General features: G+C 33.2%; 1 protein-coding gene across 1 annotated transcript; it reads left to right on the top strand.

Moving 5' to 3' along the window:
• Positions 1-4,009: 4,009 nt before the first annotated feature.
• Positions 4,010-14,195, top strand: LOC133174107 (uncharacterized). The gene is made up of 4 exons (XM_061309147.1): positions 4,010-4,050; positions 4,188-4,442; positions 12,173-13,418; positions 13,518-14,195. The coding sequence occupies exons 1-4, from the start codon at positions 4,010-4,012 to the stop codon at positions 14,193-14,195; spliced, it is 2,220 nt and encodes a 739-aa protein (XP_061165131.1).
• Positions 14,196-17,091: the final 2,896 nt, after the last annotated feature.

Below are 17,091 nucleotides of genomic sequence, written 5' to 3'. Positions count from 1 at the left end.
ATAATTAAATAAAGTTGGAAAATTCATAGTTTCTTGTTATATACAATTATAACACATATACAATACTCCAAATATAAGAATTCATTTTGATCCTTTGACGAAAAAAATGTTTATTCGATACCTAGAGCAGGAAATTAATGCTTCCAAGCGTTAATTTTCAACAGAAAATAATATTTTGAAATATATACGTGTACATGTATTTCAAAACTGGATAAATGTAAACAAAAATCCAAATCCATGGCTTTAATTGCTTTATAAATTAAAATTAAATATTGTATGATATATTTAAGTAAACAAACTAAATATATTCTCTTACCAGTTAATTATGTATCAGGTGTCATTGGTATACTGGTTTGTATTGTCAACAGTCCAGAGATGTACCGATCGACAATACGCTCGGGTTCTCACAAAGATTATCCACTGAATAGAGACAGTTTATCTCTGGGTGATGATCAGTGTTGTTCACTGTACACCATACAGCCTTGACTAATTACATTGTAAAACAGCCTGGCTTTGATTGCCTTTATCAAGAGTCATCATCTGGTATCCACATGGTAGGTGTTTAAATTTTTAAATTAATATGTCACGTATAATGAGATCAACATTCGTGGTATATTGGTTTTATGATTTGTCGGTTCCTATTTTTTCTGCGTACATCTTGTAGTAATCGTACACCAAAAGTATATTAATTCAATAAGAGGTTTTTTTTTTATTTTATCTATGTCAATGCCTTTTATAAACACTAGATCACTTTTTATCCTCTAGAAGCTTTTTTTTTTGCATAAATACGTAAGACTCGCGCCAAAATTTTTCTGACCTATTGTAAAATATTTATTACAATGACCAACATTCTTTAAAAAATTATCCTGCTTTTAAATCCTTCATATTTTTCTTGAGATTAAATAATGTGTTGCAAAAATTTGCTATCTACAGAAATGCTAATGGCCTAAAACAAATAATAATAAAATGTAGCATAGGTTTCTGTGTTGCATCCATTGACATGATTAGTACTTTCTCGTATTATATTTTTTTACTACGTTAAACAAATTTCTCATCACTTTAATGGATGACATTTATTAATTTACTATATATAAATGAAAAAAAAAAACATTATTATGAAGGATATTTTAAAAGGGTCATTAACGATACAGTTACACCATTGACAGCTGCAAATTCATCTACTATTATCTATTGTATTATGCATTGATTTTATCGTATTCTGAACAGTACAAATAAATTTAATACCTAAGTGTTCTTAACAATACCTTACTAGTGTTAACAATATCTTACTGGTGTTGACAATACCTTACTAGTGTTGACAATACCTTACTAGTGTTGACAATACCTTACTGCTGTTTACAATACCTTACTTGTGTAAACAATACCTTACTAGTGTAGACAATACCTTACTAGTGTAGACAATACCTTACTGGTGTTGACAATACCTTACTGCTGTTAACAATACCTTACTAGTGTAAACAATACCTTCCTGGTGTTGACAATACCTTACTGGTGTAGACAATACTTTACTACTGTTGACAATATCTTATTAGTGTTGACAATACCTTACTGGTGTTGATAATACCTTACTGGTGTTGATAGTACCTTACTGGTGTAGATAATAACTTACTGGTGTAAACAATACCTTACTAGTGTTAACATTACTTTATAAGTGTTGACATTACTTTACTAGTGTTGACAATACCTATCTAGTGTTGACTATATCGTACTAGTGTTGACAATATCTTACTGGTGTTGACAATACCTTACTAGTGTTGACAATATCTTACTGGTGCTGACAATACCTTACTGCTGTTTACAATACCTTACTTGTGTAAACAATACCTTACTAGTGTAGACAATACCTTACTAGTGTAGACAATACCTTACTGGTGTTGACAATACCTTACTGCTGTTAACAATACCTTACTAGTGTAAACAATACCTTCCTGGTGTTGACAATACCTTACTGGTGTAGACAATACTTTACTACTGTTGACAATATCTTATTAGTGTTGACAATACCTTACTGGTGTTGATAATACCTTACTGGTGTTGATAGTACCTTACTGGTGTAGATAATAACTTACTGGTGTAAACAATACCTTACTAGTGTTGACAATACCTTACTGGTGTTGACAATACATTACTGGTGTTGACAGTACTTTTTTAGTGTTGACAATACCTTACTGGTGTTGATAATACCTTACTGGTGTAGACAGTACTTTATTTGTGTTGAAAATACCTTACTGGTGTTGACAATTCCTTACTAGTGTTGACAATACCTTACTGGTGTAGACAGTACTTTACTAGTGTTGAAAATACCTTACTGGTGTTGATAATTCCTTACTAGTGTTGACAATACCTTACTGGTGTAGACAGTACTTTACTAGTGTTGACAATACCTTACTGGTGTTGATAATACCTTACTGGTGTAGACAGTACTTTACTAGTGTAGAAAATACCTTACTGGTGTTGACAATACCTTACTAGTGTTGACAATACCTTACTGGTATAGACAGTACTTTACTAGTGTTGACAATACATTACTAGTGTTGACAATACCTTACTGGTGTTGACGATACCTTACTAGTGATGACAGTATCTTACTGTTGTTGACAATACCTTACTGGTGTTGACAATACCTTAATGGTGTTGACAATACCTCACTAGTGTTGACAATACCTTACTGGTGTTGACAATACCTTACTAGTGTAGACAATACCTTACTAGTGTTGACAATACCTTACTGGTGTTGACAATACCTTACTGGTGTTGACAATACCTTACTAGTGTTGACAATACCTTACTGGTGTTGACAATACCTTACTGGTGTTGACAATACCTTACTAGTGTTGACAATATCTTACTGGTGCTGACAATACCTTACTAGTGTTGACAATACCTTACTGGTGTTGACAATACCTTACTGGTGTTGACAATACCTTACTAGTGTTGACAATATCTTACTGGTGTTGACAATACCTTACTGGTGTAGACAATATCTTACTGGTGTTGACAATACCTTACTGGTGTCGACAATATTTGGTGAGCAAACACTTTTATCTGAAAAAAATTAGGATATTTTTTAAGAATATTTTGAGGCTTTTTCTTAAGATGCACACTGCCCAAAAATAAGCTTAAATCAGATTAAGGCCATGCGCACGATAGAAAAACATGCTAATTAAACCTCTGAAACACAGTCCAAGCTAGTTGTCCCTCAGAATCGTGCATCTTCCATCCATCATGAAACTATCTTTAATGTTTCTCGCATAGAAAATGTTCTCCAGTAAAAACCAAAATACACATTGCTAAAGAAGTCCAACTATATATTGAAAATAGCAGCCCACGCTTATCAGAGTTTTGACGTTTTCTACATGGGATTTCAAACTTTATAATGATAAATTTACAACAATAATTCAATCTACATAACGTTACAAGTGCTAGACTACATGTATTTTATAGATCTGCAGATCTTTTAACACCATCAGAAGCTTCTGTTCTTTTATATCGTGGTTAAAATGTAAATTTGTAAATATCGTGCTAATTGCTGGAAATTTGTGAGCGGACTGAAAGTTTCTGAAAAAATTAAGTCACACTCTACTCATATTAATGACAACTTAAACTGTAATGGGTTGGGCAATGGATATTGACCTGGGTAGCTCAGAGGCTTGAGGAACTGACAACTGATGAAGGGGTCCCAGGTTTGAATCCTCATCAAAACATGCAATTTTTGCTTTCCTTTAACATAATTTGGTGTTGTGACCATGCCCTGGAAGAGACGGATAAAGGACCTCCAGGAAAAAGCCTGAGTTGGTGTTTCCGGGCCAAAGACTTTTAAGAAGGGAGGAATGTGGCGGAAGGGAGGAAAATCGCTTGATTTTAGTCAGCAAAACTGTAGATTCCACATCCCCAGGAAATGTATTTCTAAGTGCTACCGGTTGAAACACAAACTTCTTTTGGTCGGAATATCCGCGCTGAGAGGATCACATTAAAATCTCCAGTACACATGGCTTTCAGCTCTCCTTCATACTCGAAAAGAAATACTGTGTAAGTATTTTTTATGGAATATTTATTTTTTCAATAAGTTTTCTGTCAATTATCAGTACGTAAGCATATGTTTCATTACCAGTAGATTTTCTAAAAATAATTTTGAGTATAAAATTTTATTAACCTTTTTGTTTTAGTGAAAAATGTTTGCCACGTTTGTCAGAGTCTGTGTTTATCGGACTCTGCAACATACTGGGAACAGCAGAACTAGTGACCATGAGGAGAGATGTTGCAGACTTCTATGAGATGATAAAGAATGAAGCAAATAAAAAAGAATTTATCATGATGATAAGTGGAAGTTTCAAAGAAGGATTCAGACTTTTAGGATCTGATAGAGACTTTATGTACTGGCCAGTTAATCACCAAGTGATTTGGGATGTATCTCTGTTTCAGTACTACAATGAACAAAATCAAATATTAATTGTTTCAGACAATTCTGATAGCCCGCCAGGATTCACTTTACTATGGCTTCCGATTCAACAAAAGACAAACAGTAGTATTCTGTCTTCATGTGTAATGATTAAAGATAAACTTTATATATCTAGCTTAAAATATAAACAGATCATGCCTTCATATATGATGGGAAATGCTACTATCCATGGTCCATGCAAAAGTGGATCTTTGAATGGAGTTATTGAAATTGATTTGGCCCATACCTTTCAGAGCAGTTCCTGGCCTCCATCAGCCTCCTCATGGGTAAGGAGATGCCTTACATGGCCCAAACCTCATGTTGTTCGCGATATTGTCAAAAAAGGATGCCACTTTGTTGCAATAGGACACAGTCTTGGAAATCATGAAGATAATGAATGGAGGATATCTTTCTCTCTAGCAGAACAGCAACTTGTATATTCAATGAACCATTGTCAGTTTTTAATTTATGGTTTACTGAAACTGTTCCTTAAGGAGGTAATTAATAATGGCTTAAACAGTGAAGATAAAATACTGTGTTCTTATCATATGAAGACAGCCGTTTTTTGGGTGATTCAACAAAACTCAGTATCACACTGGAACCCCCAAATTCTCCTGCAGTGTTTCTGGGTTTGCTTTAAACTTATTCTAAGATGGGTGTATGAAGGGGTATGTCCTAACTTTTTCATTCCAGAAAACAACATGTTTCTGTCTAAAGTCCATGATGATTCACAAACGATTTTATTTCTTAGACTGTATACATTGTATGAGAAAGGCAGTGTTTCGTGTCTGTTGCATTGTTCCTCAATCAGGGCGAATGTTCTAAATGTACTTTATAATCCTGGTCTGGCAGTCACTATAGATGAACACAAGTTGATCTCGGAGGAAATATTTGATCAATTACTGTTTGAAGAGATAAATTACAATATTCACCATGAAATAAATTCAAACGTACAAGTCGTGGAAAAGTTGATTAAGTTACCTTTGACACAATACCAAGTTGTCGCTTTACAGAGACATACGTGCAAAATTCTCTCAACCACTGCTTTTATATTACACAACATGAACACTGACAGAGGTGTCAACAAGCAGAGGTACATTACTGACAAGATTTCGTGTAACATGCTGAAATTAGTGGCCAAGTTTGGTTGTATTTCTGATTTGTTGTATTTAGCAATGTATTATTACAAGACCTCCAGATACACAGGAGCTTTATCTATTATAGAGATGACAAAGGTCAAGTTATCACAACCACACGTAATGTATATAGTACATAAAGGAGACAGAGAGAGGTATACTCAGGTTTTAGGAGGAAAATCTTGGTCTAAAAAGATGAGATAGGGCGTAGCATGGAGAACCACGCTTTTCAACGATATAAATTTTATCAATGAATTACTGATAGAACAGTCTGAAAAATGCAGGTGGCTTGATTTAGGAATTCCACCTTTTGTGTTGCTACACATGCTAGACATTTTGTGTTACACTTATGTTGATTCAAAGGGAGTACAAACAGCTTTGAATGACTTATGGGACAGAATTCAAAATAACTGGATCGAAACTTTAATGTTTGGAGACATTTCATGGCAGATCTTGGGAATTTGTCACTACATGGCAGGGAACTTCAAGGCTGCATTTTACGCTTTCCAAAAATCACTCAGACAATATCCATTACATCAGATGCAGACTGCTACAATTATCAGAATTATAATATTGATCTATAATTTTTTCTAATGAGTAGAACTCAAATATAACAAAGACAACTATGATCTGTTCATTGGTCACGTGGGATAGTCAGCTCTATTCCTATTCCGATGCACCAACAAACGAGCTTGCATATTGATAAAGTGAACAGAGTTTTATAGTATTAGGTAGAATTTTTTATTGTTTTATCACAGAATCACATTGTTTATGTTGACTATAGCTATTATGACAAACAATTTTAATCTACATTAAAACATAAAAAGAATTATTTGTGTTGAAAGATGGAACAATTTAAGGACAATCTAATTAAAAGAAGACCTGTATTTTCGCTCCTCTACTAAAGATCTTGTATTGAAGCGTATAGTAGAGGAGCAAAAATACGAGTCTAGTTTTAATCAAATTGAATTTTAGGACAATTTCTTAATATTTTAGACGCAGTAAATACCACTCAAAATGGTTGAATAGTATCCTATTTTGCATATCTGACACTAAGCTCTACAAATAATTTATGGGAAGTAGTAAAAGAATTAGCAAGCCTAAATCAACAATATGTTATGGATCCAGCTTGTAAAACAATGTCTTTATAAGGCTTATTATTATAACTGTATTTTAAAACTTTGATTTAATTCAAAGTCTGGAAATCCAACTTATACTCACAGTTTTGTTTTTCTAAGAATAAAATTCTTAACTGATTTTAGTGTTTGATACTTTAAACATTCAAGTCAACCAAGTTGAGTTCGATGTATCCTTCCTATACTGGATTCTTAAACGTCATAAAAATCTTTCCTTGCAAAGATATATTGCCCGGGCTAGAAAATGCTTTACCAAGCCCCTATCTTTAATTAATTTTAAAAGCATTAACTGCCGTAAAGGAGAAAGTTTAGACTTCCTGTGCTACATTATATTCTAGAAGTGGTGTTAATGAGGTGTGAAACATAAAAATTCCAAAACAACGTCTAGAGAAATAGGCATTTTGATATGAAAGACAACTACTTCTTCAATAAAATTCGAACTTGGAATTTTTCGTATCTTGTTGGTCATCAACAAAATTACTTTGTTAAAAATCACTCTGATTCTACACAAATACTCTGAAGTTGAAATTAAAAGGATGCTAGAATTCCTCATTTACAACATTTATGTAGTCTTCGGAGACCAGGTCTTCCAACAAAATGTTGGAATACCGATGGGCACTTATTGTGCTCTTTTATTAGCTGACCTGTTTTTTATTCCTATAAAGTAGAAATTATAAATAGAAATAGTTTCTAGTTTAATTTATGGGGAAGCTGTTTTAGTGCTTAAAACTTAAGGTCATTGAGGCATATGCCGCCTGGCCCAACGATACTTTCTGATACTTTCTAATTTTTACTGAAGGGTTTTTGTGAAATAGTTCATATTTCAAACCGTTTATACACATCTCACAATTATCATAGCATATTAATTTTATGAACTAAATAGACAAACGTTTAAATATCAGTATTCAAACAATTAGTACTTGCTAAAGATGTAAAAATAACGACGGTCGGGATTGGGCTAGAATATAAATGATTTTTCTTGGTTTCAGAAATTTTATCCATAATTTTGGCCTTCTCCTTCACAAAAGTGTATGGCTGTAATTTCCTCAATTCATATAAGCCTAGCCTTTTTTCCCTGTTCTACACAATGAAAATGGTTTCACAAGTGTTTTCAGTACATTAAGTATGTATCTACTTACTCTCTATTGTATGAAATATATGGAGATAACGAACAGTATTCAAGCTCAGAAGTCCATTCAAACAATACAAATCAGGAGTAGAGCAAACACGCATCTCTAAAACATGCATGGGTTGGTTAAACATCAGAGGTGGTGAGATCAGGTGCCATGGAGGAATGAGCATCCCTGCCGAACGGTCACACCCGCCGTGTGCTCCTTGCCATATTCACAGATATGATTTAAAATCACAACGCACAAAAATATTTTATTATACGTTCAGCAACAATAACAATTATTCAAGTTTCTTATGTGAGAAATGTTGCCCCCCTTCTTTGACCAAATGGCCTGAAATGATGACGATCTTCTCAACCTTTATTTTGACACCAGATGTCACTGACACAAACCAATTTCTCATATGTAACAATTTTATGGTCAAATGATAAAGTTAGAGATAGCAAACAGTGATGAATCTAAAAAAAAAACTACGAAAAAATGAATCGTTAAAGGGCAAAACACAAACAGAGCGGAGGTTGGATGAGGTGACTAAGAAGAGTAAGTATTCGCTGTTTAGTAGTAACATCTGCCATGTCTTGATCAGGTAAATGGAGCAATCCGTAGCAAATATTGAAAAAGCAAAGCTTTATATAATTGGTAAACAAAAGACTGAGTAAAAGAAAGGAGAGAACTCCAGCTAACTGAAGATAGAGTAAACAAATCGGGCGTATTTAAAGTCTGATTTCATCAAGAATTAATATTCGAGGAAAGAGATTATTAAACAACTTTTTTTATTTCCATGTCGTGAGTAAAGTTGTGATATATTTCACAACCTTAGAAATAATCAATAATCTTTCTTGTGCTAAATATGGAAATTTGGAAAGTTCCACATTATCATACGTTAAATATACACCCTCAGGGAATGTGCTTAGAATTTTCTCTTTATTTCTAAAAATCAGACAAGATAGCACTTTCTATGTACATTGTTTGCGACTTGTGACGAGAAGAAACAGGACAAAGGAAGTGTTTTACTAATTATTAAAAAACAGACCAATCTAGAGAGCAGTTTTCAACTTTTTTTATCATGTGACACAAAAGTGAATAAAAAGGAAATCACTGCATATCATTAGAAGCTTTCACAAAAGTCTACACACAGAACATATATACAACAGCAGAGCTTACTAGTAATTCAACTAGAGCTTGGAAAAAGATAAATATTATAGTGTTAGCGTTCAGTCTTGCATTTAATTTATTATCTTCATATTTCATTTGAACCAGGTAAATATTTGTTTTAAAGTTTAGTCTTGCATTTTATTGAACCAGATTTATCTCTACCCATTTTTTAGCAAAGAATATGTGAATTTCCCAAAAATATTAACAAATCTTCTTCACACTAAAAGCACTAGTTTTAAAATATCCCGTTTATCTAATTACATTCATCCCCAGACAATATAGTTTGGTTTTCCTTTCTACCATTTGAAGAAAATTGTCCAAAATAGTTTTTCCTAAGTGTTTCATTTCTGTTTTGTGATGATAAGAACGACGAGAAACAAGAGACGTAGAAATACTCACCTGATAATTACAACAGATTAATTACAGGGCTGTCAATCCCAAAAACCTATTTTAGTAAATAAAGTAGACATCTGTCTTTCCATTTATGATTTGGTCATTTGGTCTATTTTGAAGCGAAATCTGAAGGTGACCAAATAATAAATAAATAAATAAAAATTTAAAAAAACAGGGGGAAACTCCATATACCATTGATGATCCTGTAAGTACTGAAATGATTTTCCACCAATTATTTACTTTGCCAAACGAAAAGGTGAGATTGTTGGAGAAAATGCTCATTCTCAAGAAGAATAGACTTATGGGCCATGACGGTCACTTTTCATGAGTTGTCTTCGGCTATTGTTCATTCATTATTGACTTTAAAACAAGCACCTGTTTATAATATGAGATCACAATTTTTAAGAAGATTAGTTCATACAAGAAATTTTAGATTGCTAAGTCTTTTTTGAATTGATACAAAGAAGTAAAACAAAGAAATGAAGCTTACAAATACATCAGCAGGTTTTTCCCCCTTGTTTAAATACAGACAACAACTGAAATTATTTTTAAAGAGTTTTTAGTAAAACTGGACTAAATCAAGTTTTCTTATTATTTCATTGCTGTACAAGGATTGAAAGTTTCAACAAAAGATATAATCAACTTTACTTTTCTAAATGAAGTACCTTTAAGGACAGATGATAAAAAATAACTTGAAAACAACAACTTGAGTCATGTTTATAAAAGTAAACTTAATGTTTAACCGCATAGATTTTAATTTTCCATTCAAAGGATAACAATAATGGGATTTTAAGTGACAAAACCTTGTATAGATTAATAAGGATGGCTGCAGATGGGTAGAACTTTGAACAAGAAAGAAAGTTTATAATTTTTTAATAATTTATCAATTTATTATTCACATCATTAACAACCAAAATAGATCCAAAAATATATACCAATCTAGACATCAATTTGTTTTGCTTTTATCATCTGTCCTTAAGCTCACATAATATTTATCGTTTTGATCCAGGCATCCTTTCTATAAAAGTTAGATAAGTTTAGAGTGTTGTGTTTGTGCTATACGTCTTTTGTTATACTAAATATAGCTCATAATATTTATCTATATAGTGCAGGCACCCAATCTAAGGAAATTAGAAAAATTCAGAGTGTTTGCCTTTGATTAAAGCCCTGCAATAATATAACTAATACTTGACTAAAATGAGTCCCCCACCCTCACTCCATACATGTACATCGCAATAAAAGATGGTTTTGATCCCACATGTCAAGTTCGTTGTAAATTTAACTGTTATGGTTCTTTTTTTCTAACACACATATTTGTAGCATGGAAATAACATTGTTCGATTTTTTTTTTTTTTTTAAAAAGTTTATGCTTAAAATGTTCAAAAATTTTCATTTAAAACAAACACTCTACAGTATCTAGATATTGACCATCTATAATAAAAATCCTCCTTGGTGTTCTTGTTCTTTCTCCTATTTCATCAAATGAAATGTGAAGATAACGAGAGGTCATCATTCTCAAAAGCCCATTGGGATTCAAACACGCGAAGAGAAGATCAACTCCTTAATCTGCGAGTCTATAGAAAACGCTCTAACCACTGCACAATACTCGACTTATAAATTGATTTATTTTTCTTTCAACTTTTTTTTCATTGAGAACTAAAATTTATTATTCATCACAATCTTCCATGTACATAATTACGCAATTGGTGAGAGCGAATTCATAGATGGAGAAAACAGAGCATGTGAATACATGTTACTATTAAAGGCTTCTCTGTGACATCGTGGAATTTCCCAGACAGAACACTTGTTCCTGGTCAGAGTTGTACAAACTAGCATAGATTAATGAGGCTATGACAAAAATTGAATTTTGAACATCTTATAGAGTATACAATTTCGCAATATTTTAGATATTTGATATTTGCACCATTTACAACCAACATTAATTCAAAGACACATACCAACCAATGCAATCCCTTTTTATTATATATTCTTAAATTATATCTATATATTAAAACCAAATTAACACACGCTATTGGTCTGTGGAGTCCAAATATTTAATACAATACTTATTTATCATTAATCAATTTAAATTTATTTGAGTTAGTAAAGGCTTTCCTAATCTAAATGTATTTATTGCACATCAGTATTGAAACTAAACTAAAGAGATCAAAGAAACTAGAAAAAAGTGTTTTTCAGAAAAAAAAATGATTTCAACAAATAAAAATCAATTATTAATGACAACATTGATAAAGTGTTTACACTAGTAAAATTTAAGTGGAAAACATGAATTCGGTATCCCACTCTCATTTATTGTAACCTGGAAACAATGTGATTTTTTATGTAATTCATTCTGAATTATCCACCTTCATTTTCAATAAATTTATATCATCTTTATCCAGGGCTATTTTCTATGAGAATTGTAAAATGTATCCAGTGTTTCTTGATAGGATATTACAAGCTAAGAGAATACAAACTTCGACTTACAAAGTTCGCTTAATTACGCTTTAAGAAAATGATTCGTTAAGAAAGTTTATAGAGTATCTATTTCCTCAGGCGATATATTTTAAGAGAATATCGTTAATCTTGACACTTCAGTTGGTTGAATGTTACCGTACTGAACGGAACATATGAAATTAATCAAGTAAAAATGGCCTCCTGCTCTTCTGTGCAAAAAAAAAAATGTGTAAGTCAATAGTAATCTTTCTCATAAAAAATATTCAAAAATTGAAAGCATATTTCTGATAATTTTTTTTTCTGTTTCAGTGAGAAATGTATGCAACATTTGTCAGAGTCTGTGTTTATGGGACTCTGTACAATAGTGGGGACCTCAGAACAAGTGACTATGAGGAGAGATGTACTGGACATGCATGAGTTATTGAACAATCTAGAAAATATAAATTACATCAGCAGGATGGTGAGTGGAAGTTACAGAGAAGGATTCAGACTAAAGATATCTGATGTAGACATGATGTACTGGTCAAATCATAACCGTGTGATCTGGGACTTGGGACAGTCTAAGTTTTACGAAAAATACAAATTGAATTTAATTGTCTCGGATAGTTCTGAAAGTCCACCAGGATTCACATTGTTGTGGTTACCATTTATGAATAACTTAGAAAAAGTCTGTAAAGTGATGAAAAATAGATTTTATATATCCAGTTCTAAATACAAACAGTCTATACAACCATCCTTCAAAGGCTTTACTGAAATAACTAGTGGAATGCATGGTCCCTGCATTGCTTCTTCGGCATTTGCTGGTGTTGTAGATATGGATGAAGCTCACTGTTTTGCTTCTGATTTTTGGCCTCCATCCGCCTCTTCGTGGATCCACAGATGTACCTCATGGCCCGGACCTCATCTTGTTGCCGAAATAGTCAGAAAAGGATGTCACTTTGTCGCAATTGGGCATAGTTTAGGGATTCATGAAGATATTGAATGGAGAATTTCTTTCTCTCTGGCAGAAACACAACTTGTGTATGCCATGAACCACTGTCAATTTCTAACATATGGTTTGCTTAAATTGTTCTTGAAAGACGTAATTAACAATGGTGTAAGTAGTGAGGAAAAATTATTGTGTTCATATCACATGAAAACCGCCGTTTTTTGGGCAATTCAACAAAACAAACTGCTAAAATGGTGTCCACAAAATCTTCTGGAATGTTTCTGGGTCTGCTTCAAACTCATTCTTAAATGGGTGTATGAGGGGGTATGTCCTAACTTTTTTATTCCAGAAAACAACATGTTTCTGACTAAAATTCATAGTGATTCACAATTGATTTTATTCCTTAGACTGTATACACTATATGAAAATGGTTGTGTATCATGTCTGTTACATTATCCATTCATCAGGGCACGCGTTCTTAATGTCCTTTATAATCCTGGATGCTCAATCTGTACAGATGAACACACATTAATCTCTGAGGTTATGTTTGATGAATTACTGTTCAGGGAGATAAATCTTATCGTTCTTTATAGCAAAAAGTCAAACCTACGCCCCGTAGAAATGCTGGTAGGGTTACCTTTGACACAGTATCATGCTCTTACTTTGCAAAAAGAGACGTGCCTGATTCTTCCTACTTTATCTTTTACTTTGTACAACATGTAAAAGGAGACAAATGTCAACAAACAAAAGTACATTATTGATAAGATTTCCTGTAACATGCTAAAATTAGTGGCCAAGTTTGGTTGTATTTCTGATGCGTTGTATTTAGCAATGTATTATTACAAGACATCCAGGTACACAGAGGCTTTATCTATTATAGAGATGACAAAGGTCAAGTTATCACAACCATATGTGATTCATTTACTGCAAATAGGAGGAAGACAAAAGTACATGTATAGTGAAGCTGTAGGAGGCAAAAACTGGTCTATAAAGATGAGAGATGCTCTAGGAATGCATGTCATTCTTTTTGACAATATCTGTTATTTCAAAGAAATTTTAATTGAACAGGTTGACAAAAGGAAACGGAAATCATTGATCGTTCCACCATTTATTCTTATTCACATGCTAGAGCTGTTATGTTACAGAAAAGTTGATACTCAGAAAGTGCAAACTGCTTTGAATGACCTACGGATCTTAGTCCACTTTAGTTTGTTCGAGAACATATTCTTCTCGGACATTTCATGGCAGATCCTGGGTGTATGTCAATACATGACAGGGGACTTCAAGGCTGCATTTTACTCTTACCAACAATCACTAAGACAATTTCCAATGCAACATCTACAAACCTCTACAATAATAAGAATTATAATATTAATCTATAAAGTAATTCATTTGCAAAAATAACATCTAATTGATGAAATATATGGAGATAACGAACAGTATTCAAGCTCAAGGTCCATTAAACAAAACAAATTTTGGAGTAGAGCAAACGCGAATCTCTAAAACATCAGAGGTGGGATCAGGTGCCATGGAGGAGTAAGCATCCCCTGCCGACCGGTCACACCCGCCGTGTGATCCTTGTCATGATCGGGAAATAACGGAAAAAATCCGTCGACAATTCAGTGTGTAAATAATGGCCAAACAATTAGTATGAAAAACGTCAGTCAGCATTTGACTTAATGATAAATTGTATTTGCTGACAAGGTCATTGTTTTGACCATAAAACTTACGAAATAATGACTTTAAAGAAGATTGCTATTTTTGTTTCATCAAATTGTTTGTCAGTAACTTTCCTCGTTTCAGAAATTGTTCATACGTAGAGCATGCTCTTGCATATCGAATCAACTGAGAGATATAAACCCTATGAACGCTTGGTTTAACGATGCTGTAATCATAGCTTTTATAAGGTCAATAAATTCTTCACTGGAGTGGATGCTGAAAAGTTACTCTGCTCAGTTTTTCTCAACTAAATTGTGTACAAGTAAATCAGATGGGATTTTTTGTTTGCATTGTATATTGGCATAGCAGGTTTCAAAATCATTAGAGGGGAAATGTGTCCTGTTGATATTCATAACTTTGTCAATAATCTAAATATAGTTTTTTTGTAAAATAATAAGCCAAATAAGCTGCAATGATTCGAGAGGGCGACTCAAATATCAAGAAAATGTGCCCAATCCTTTTGTATATATTTATTTCAATAAAATATGTTCAAATCTAATAAACTCTTCATTTCATAGAAACTAGGTAATACTGCCGAAAACAAGAGTTTCATACGTAACAAGATATTTTGTCATATGATACAAATATGACTAAAGGAAGAGAGGCATTTAACCCATGCTTATTGAAGATGTATAAAAGAACTAGATCTATTTGAATTGATGATTTCATCAAGAATTAGATGAAGTGTTAAAAAAATCAATCATCCAAAAAAAAAAACCAAACAAACAAACAACCGCACTTTCTTCCTTCCCAAGTCTTGAGTAAAGGACTTGTAAATTCCAGAAAGGATACATGTTTCTCCTTATTTTTATGAAAATTCATAAGTAGATTATACACACTAAATAATTCTGAAATTTATTATCATATTACCATGATATTCATAGGCGTCGGAACCAGAGGGGGTGGTCATTTTTAATTTAACTGTATAGTGAACTAGGCATTGAGAGTATAATTTTCCGTTTATATTTTATAAATTTTACAGGAGGAAAAAATACAATGCAAAAAAAAATATATAGATTTAAAAAGGAAAATTATATCCATAAAAATGAAAATTATTATACAATACAATGGCAAAATTATAAAATACAATAAAAAAATTACACAATGAAAATTATATAATGAAATGAAAAAAATTATACAATACAAATGGAAAATTATTTTGTTAAAAAACACTATGAATGTACACACAAGTACACTGAATTTGATACTAAAAAGATGCTTTTCTGATTGACAATATCTAGGTAGTTTTTTTTTTTCGAGACCAGGTCCTCAAACAATCTGCTGGAATAACATGGTAGCAATTGCGCTCCGTTATTAGCAGACCTATTTTTGTATTCATATGAAGCAGCATTTATTAAAAAATTACACATGAAAAGAAGAAAACACTTGCTGTGATCTTTAACTCGACACTAAGATACATCGACTACGTTTTATCAATTAACAATAGTTACTTCCATTTTTACTAGATTGATTGATTGTATGTTGTTTTACGTCCCATTCGAGAATTTTTCACTCATACAGAGACGTCACCATATACCGGTTAAGGGCTTCAAATTTTGACCTTTACTCGGCACTAAGGGCCATTGAGCAGTGAGGGATCTTTAACTTGCCAACGCCTGCAACACGGGGCCTCGGTTTTTAAGGTCTCATCCGAGGGACCCGCAACTTTCACTTCAAAGTGCCGAGCGCATGGCGAAGGAACAGTTGCTACCCATTTTTTATCGACTTAGGTCTGTCGGGGCCGAGATTCGAACTCACGACCTCCCGATCACGGAGCGAGCGCTCTACCGACTGAGCTACGGTGAACTGTCATTTTTACTAGAAAAAAGACGTTATCGGTAACCTAACAACAAAGATTTATGATAAACTTGATGACTTAAACTTTTCAATTCTCAGCTTCCCTTACTTATATAGCAAGATACCCTTATAACCTGCATACATATGGGGGTTGTCTCTCAGTTGATTCGATACGCAAGAATATTCTCTACGTACGAACAATTTCTAAAATTAGACAAGCTATTGACAAACAAGTTGAGGAAACGAGAATATCAACAGTCTCGTTTTAAGTCATCATTTCGCAAGTTCTATGGTCGATACAATGATCTTGTTAACAAATACAATCTATTATTAAGTGAAATGCTGCCTGACCTTTTTCATACTAATTGTTACTCGGCGTTAAACAATAATAATCAATCAATCAATCATACTAATTGTTAGGCCATCATTTTGAAACGTCTACGGGTTTTTCCGTTTTTCCCGATCATGACAAGGACGCGAGTGTGACCTGTCGACAGGGGATGCTCACTCCACCATGGCACCTGATCCCACCTCTGATGCTTTAGAGGTCCGTGTTTGCTCTGCTCTTGGTTTGTATTGTTTGAATGGATTTTTGAGACGAATACTGTTCGTTATCTCGATATTTTATGATACTGTGTAATATTTTTAATTTTAGCGAGTGAAATATAGATTCCTCTGTTATTTTAAAACAAGAAGTAATTTCATTCTGGGGCACAACAAAACATTTTCAGTTTGGAAAGGGGGGGGGGTACCAAGCAACAATTCCTTGACGAGCAAAAAAAAA

Source organism: Saccostrea echinata, unplaced genomic scaffold (assembly GCF_033153115.1).
Source record: "Saccostrea echinata isolate AGI-Se365-2 ecotype Australia unplaced genomic scaffold, CSIRO_AGI_Sech_v1 ptg000057l, whole genome shotgun sequence".
Classification (NCBI taxonomy): Eukaryota; Metazoa; Mollusca; class Bivalvia; order Ostreida; family Ostreidae; genus Saccostrea; species Saccostrea echinata.
Note: the sequence above shows the minus strand (reverse complement) of the source record. Positions and strands in the feature narration are given on the sequence as shown.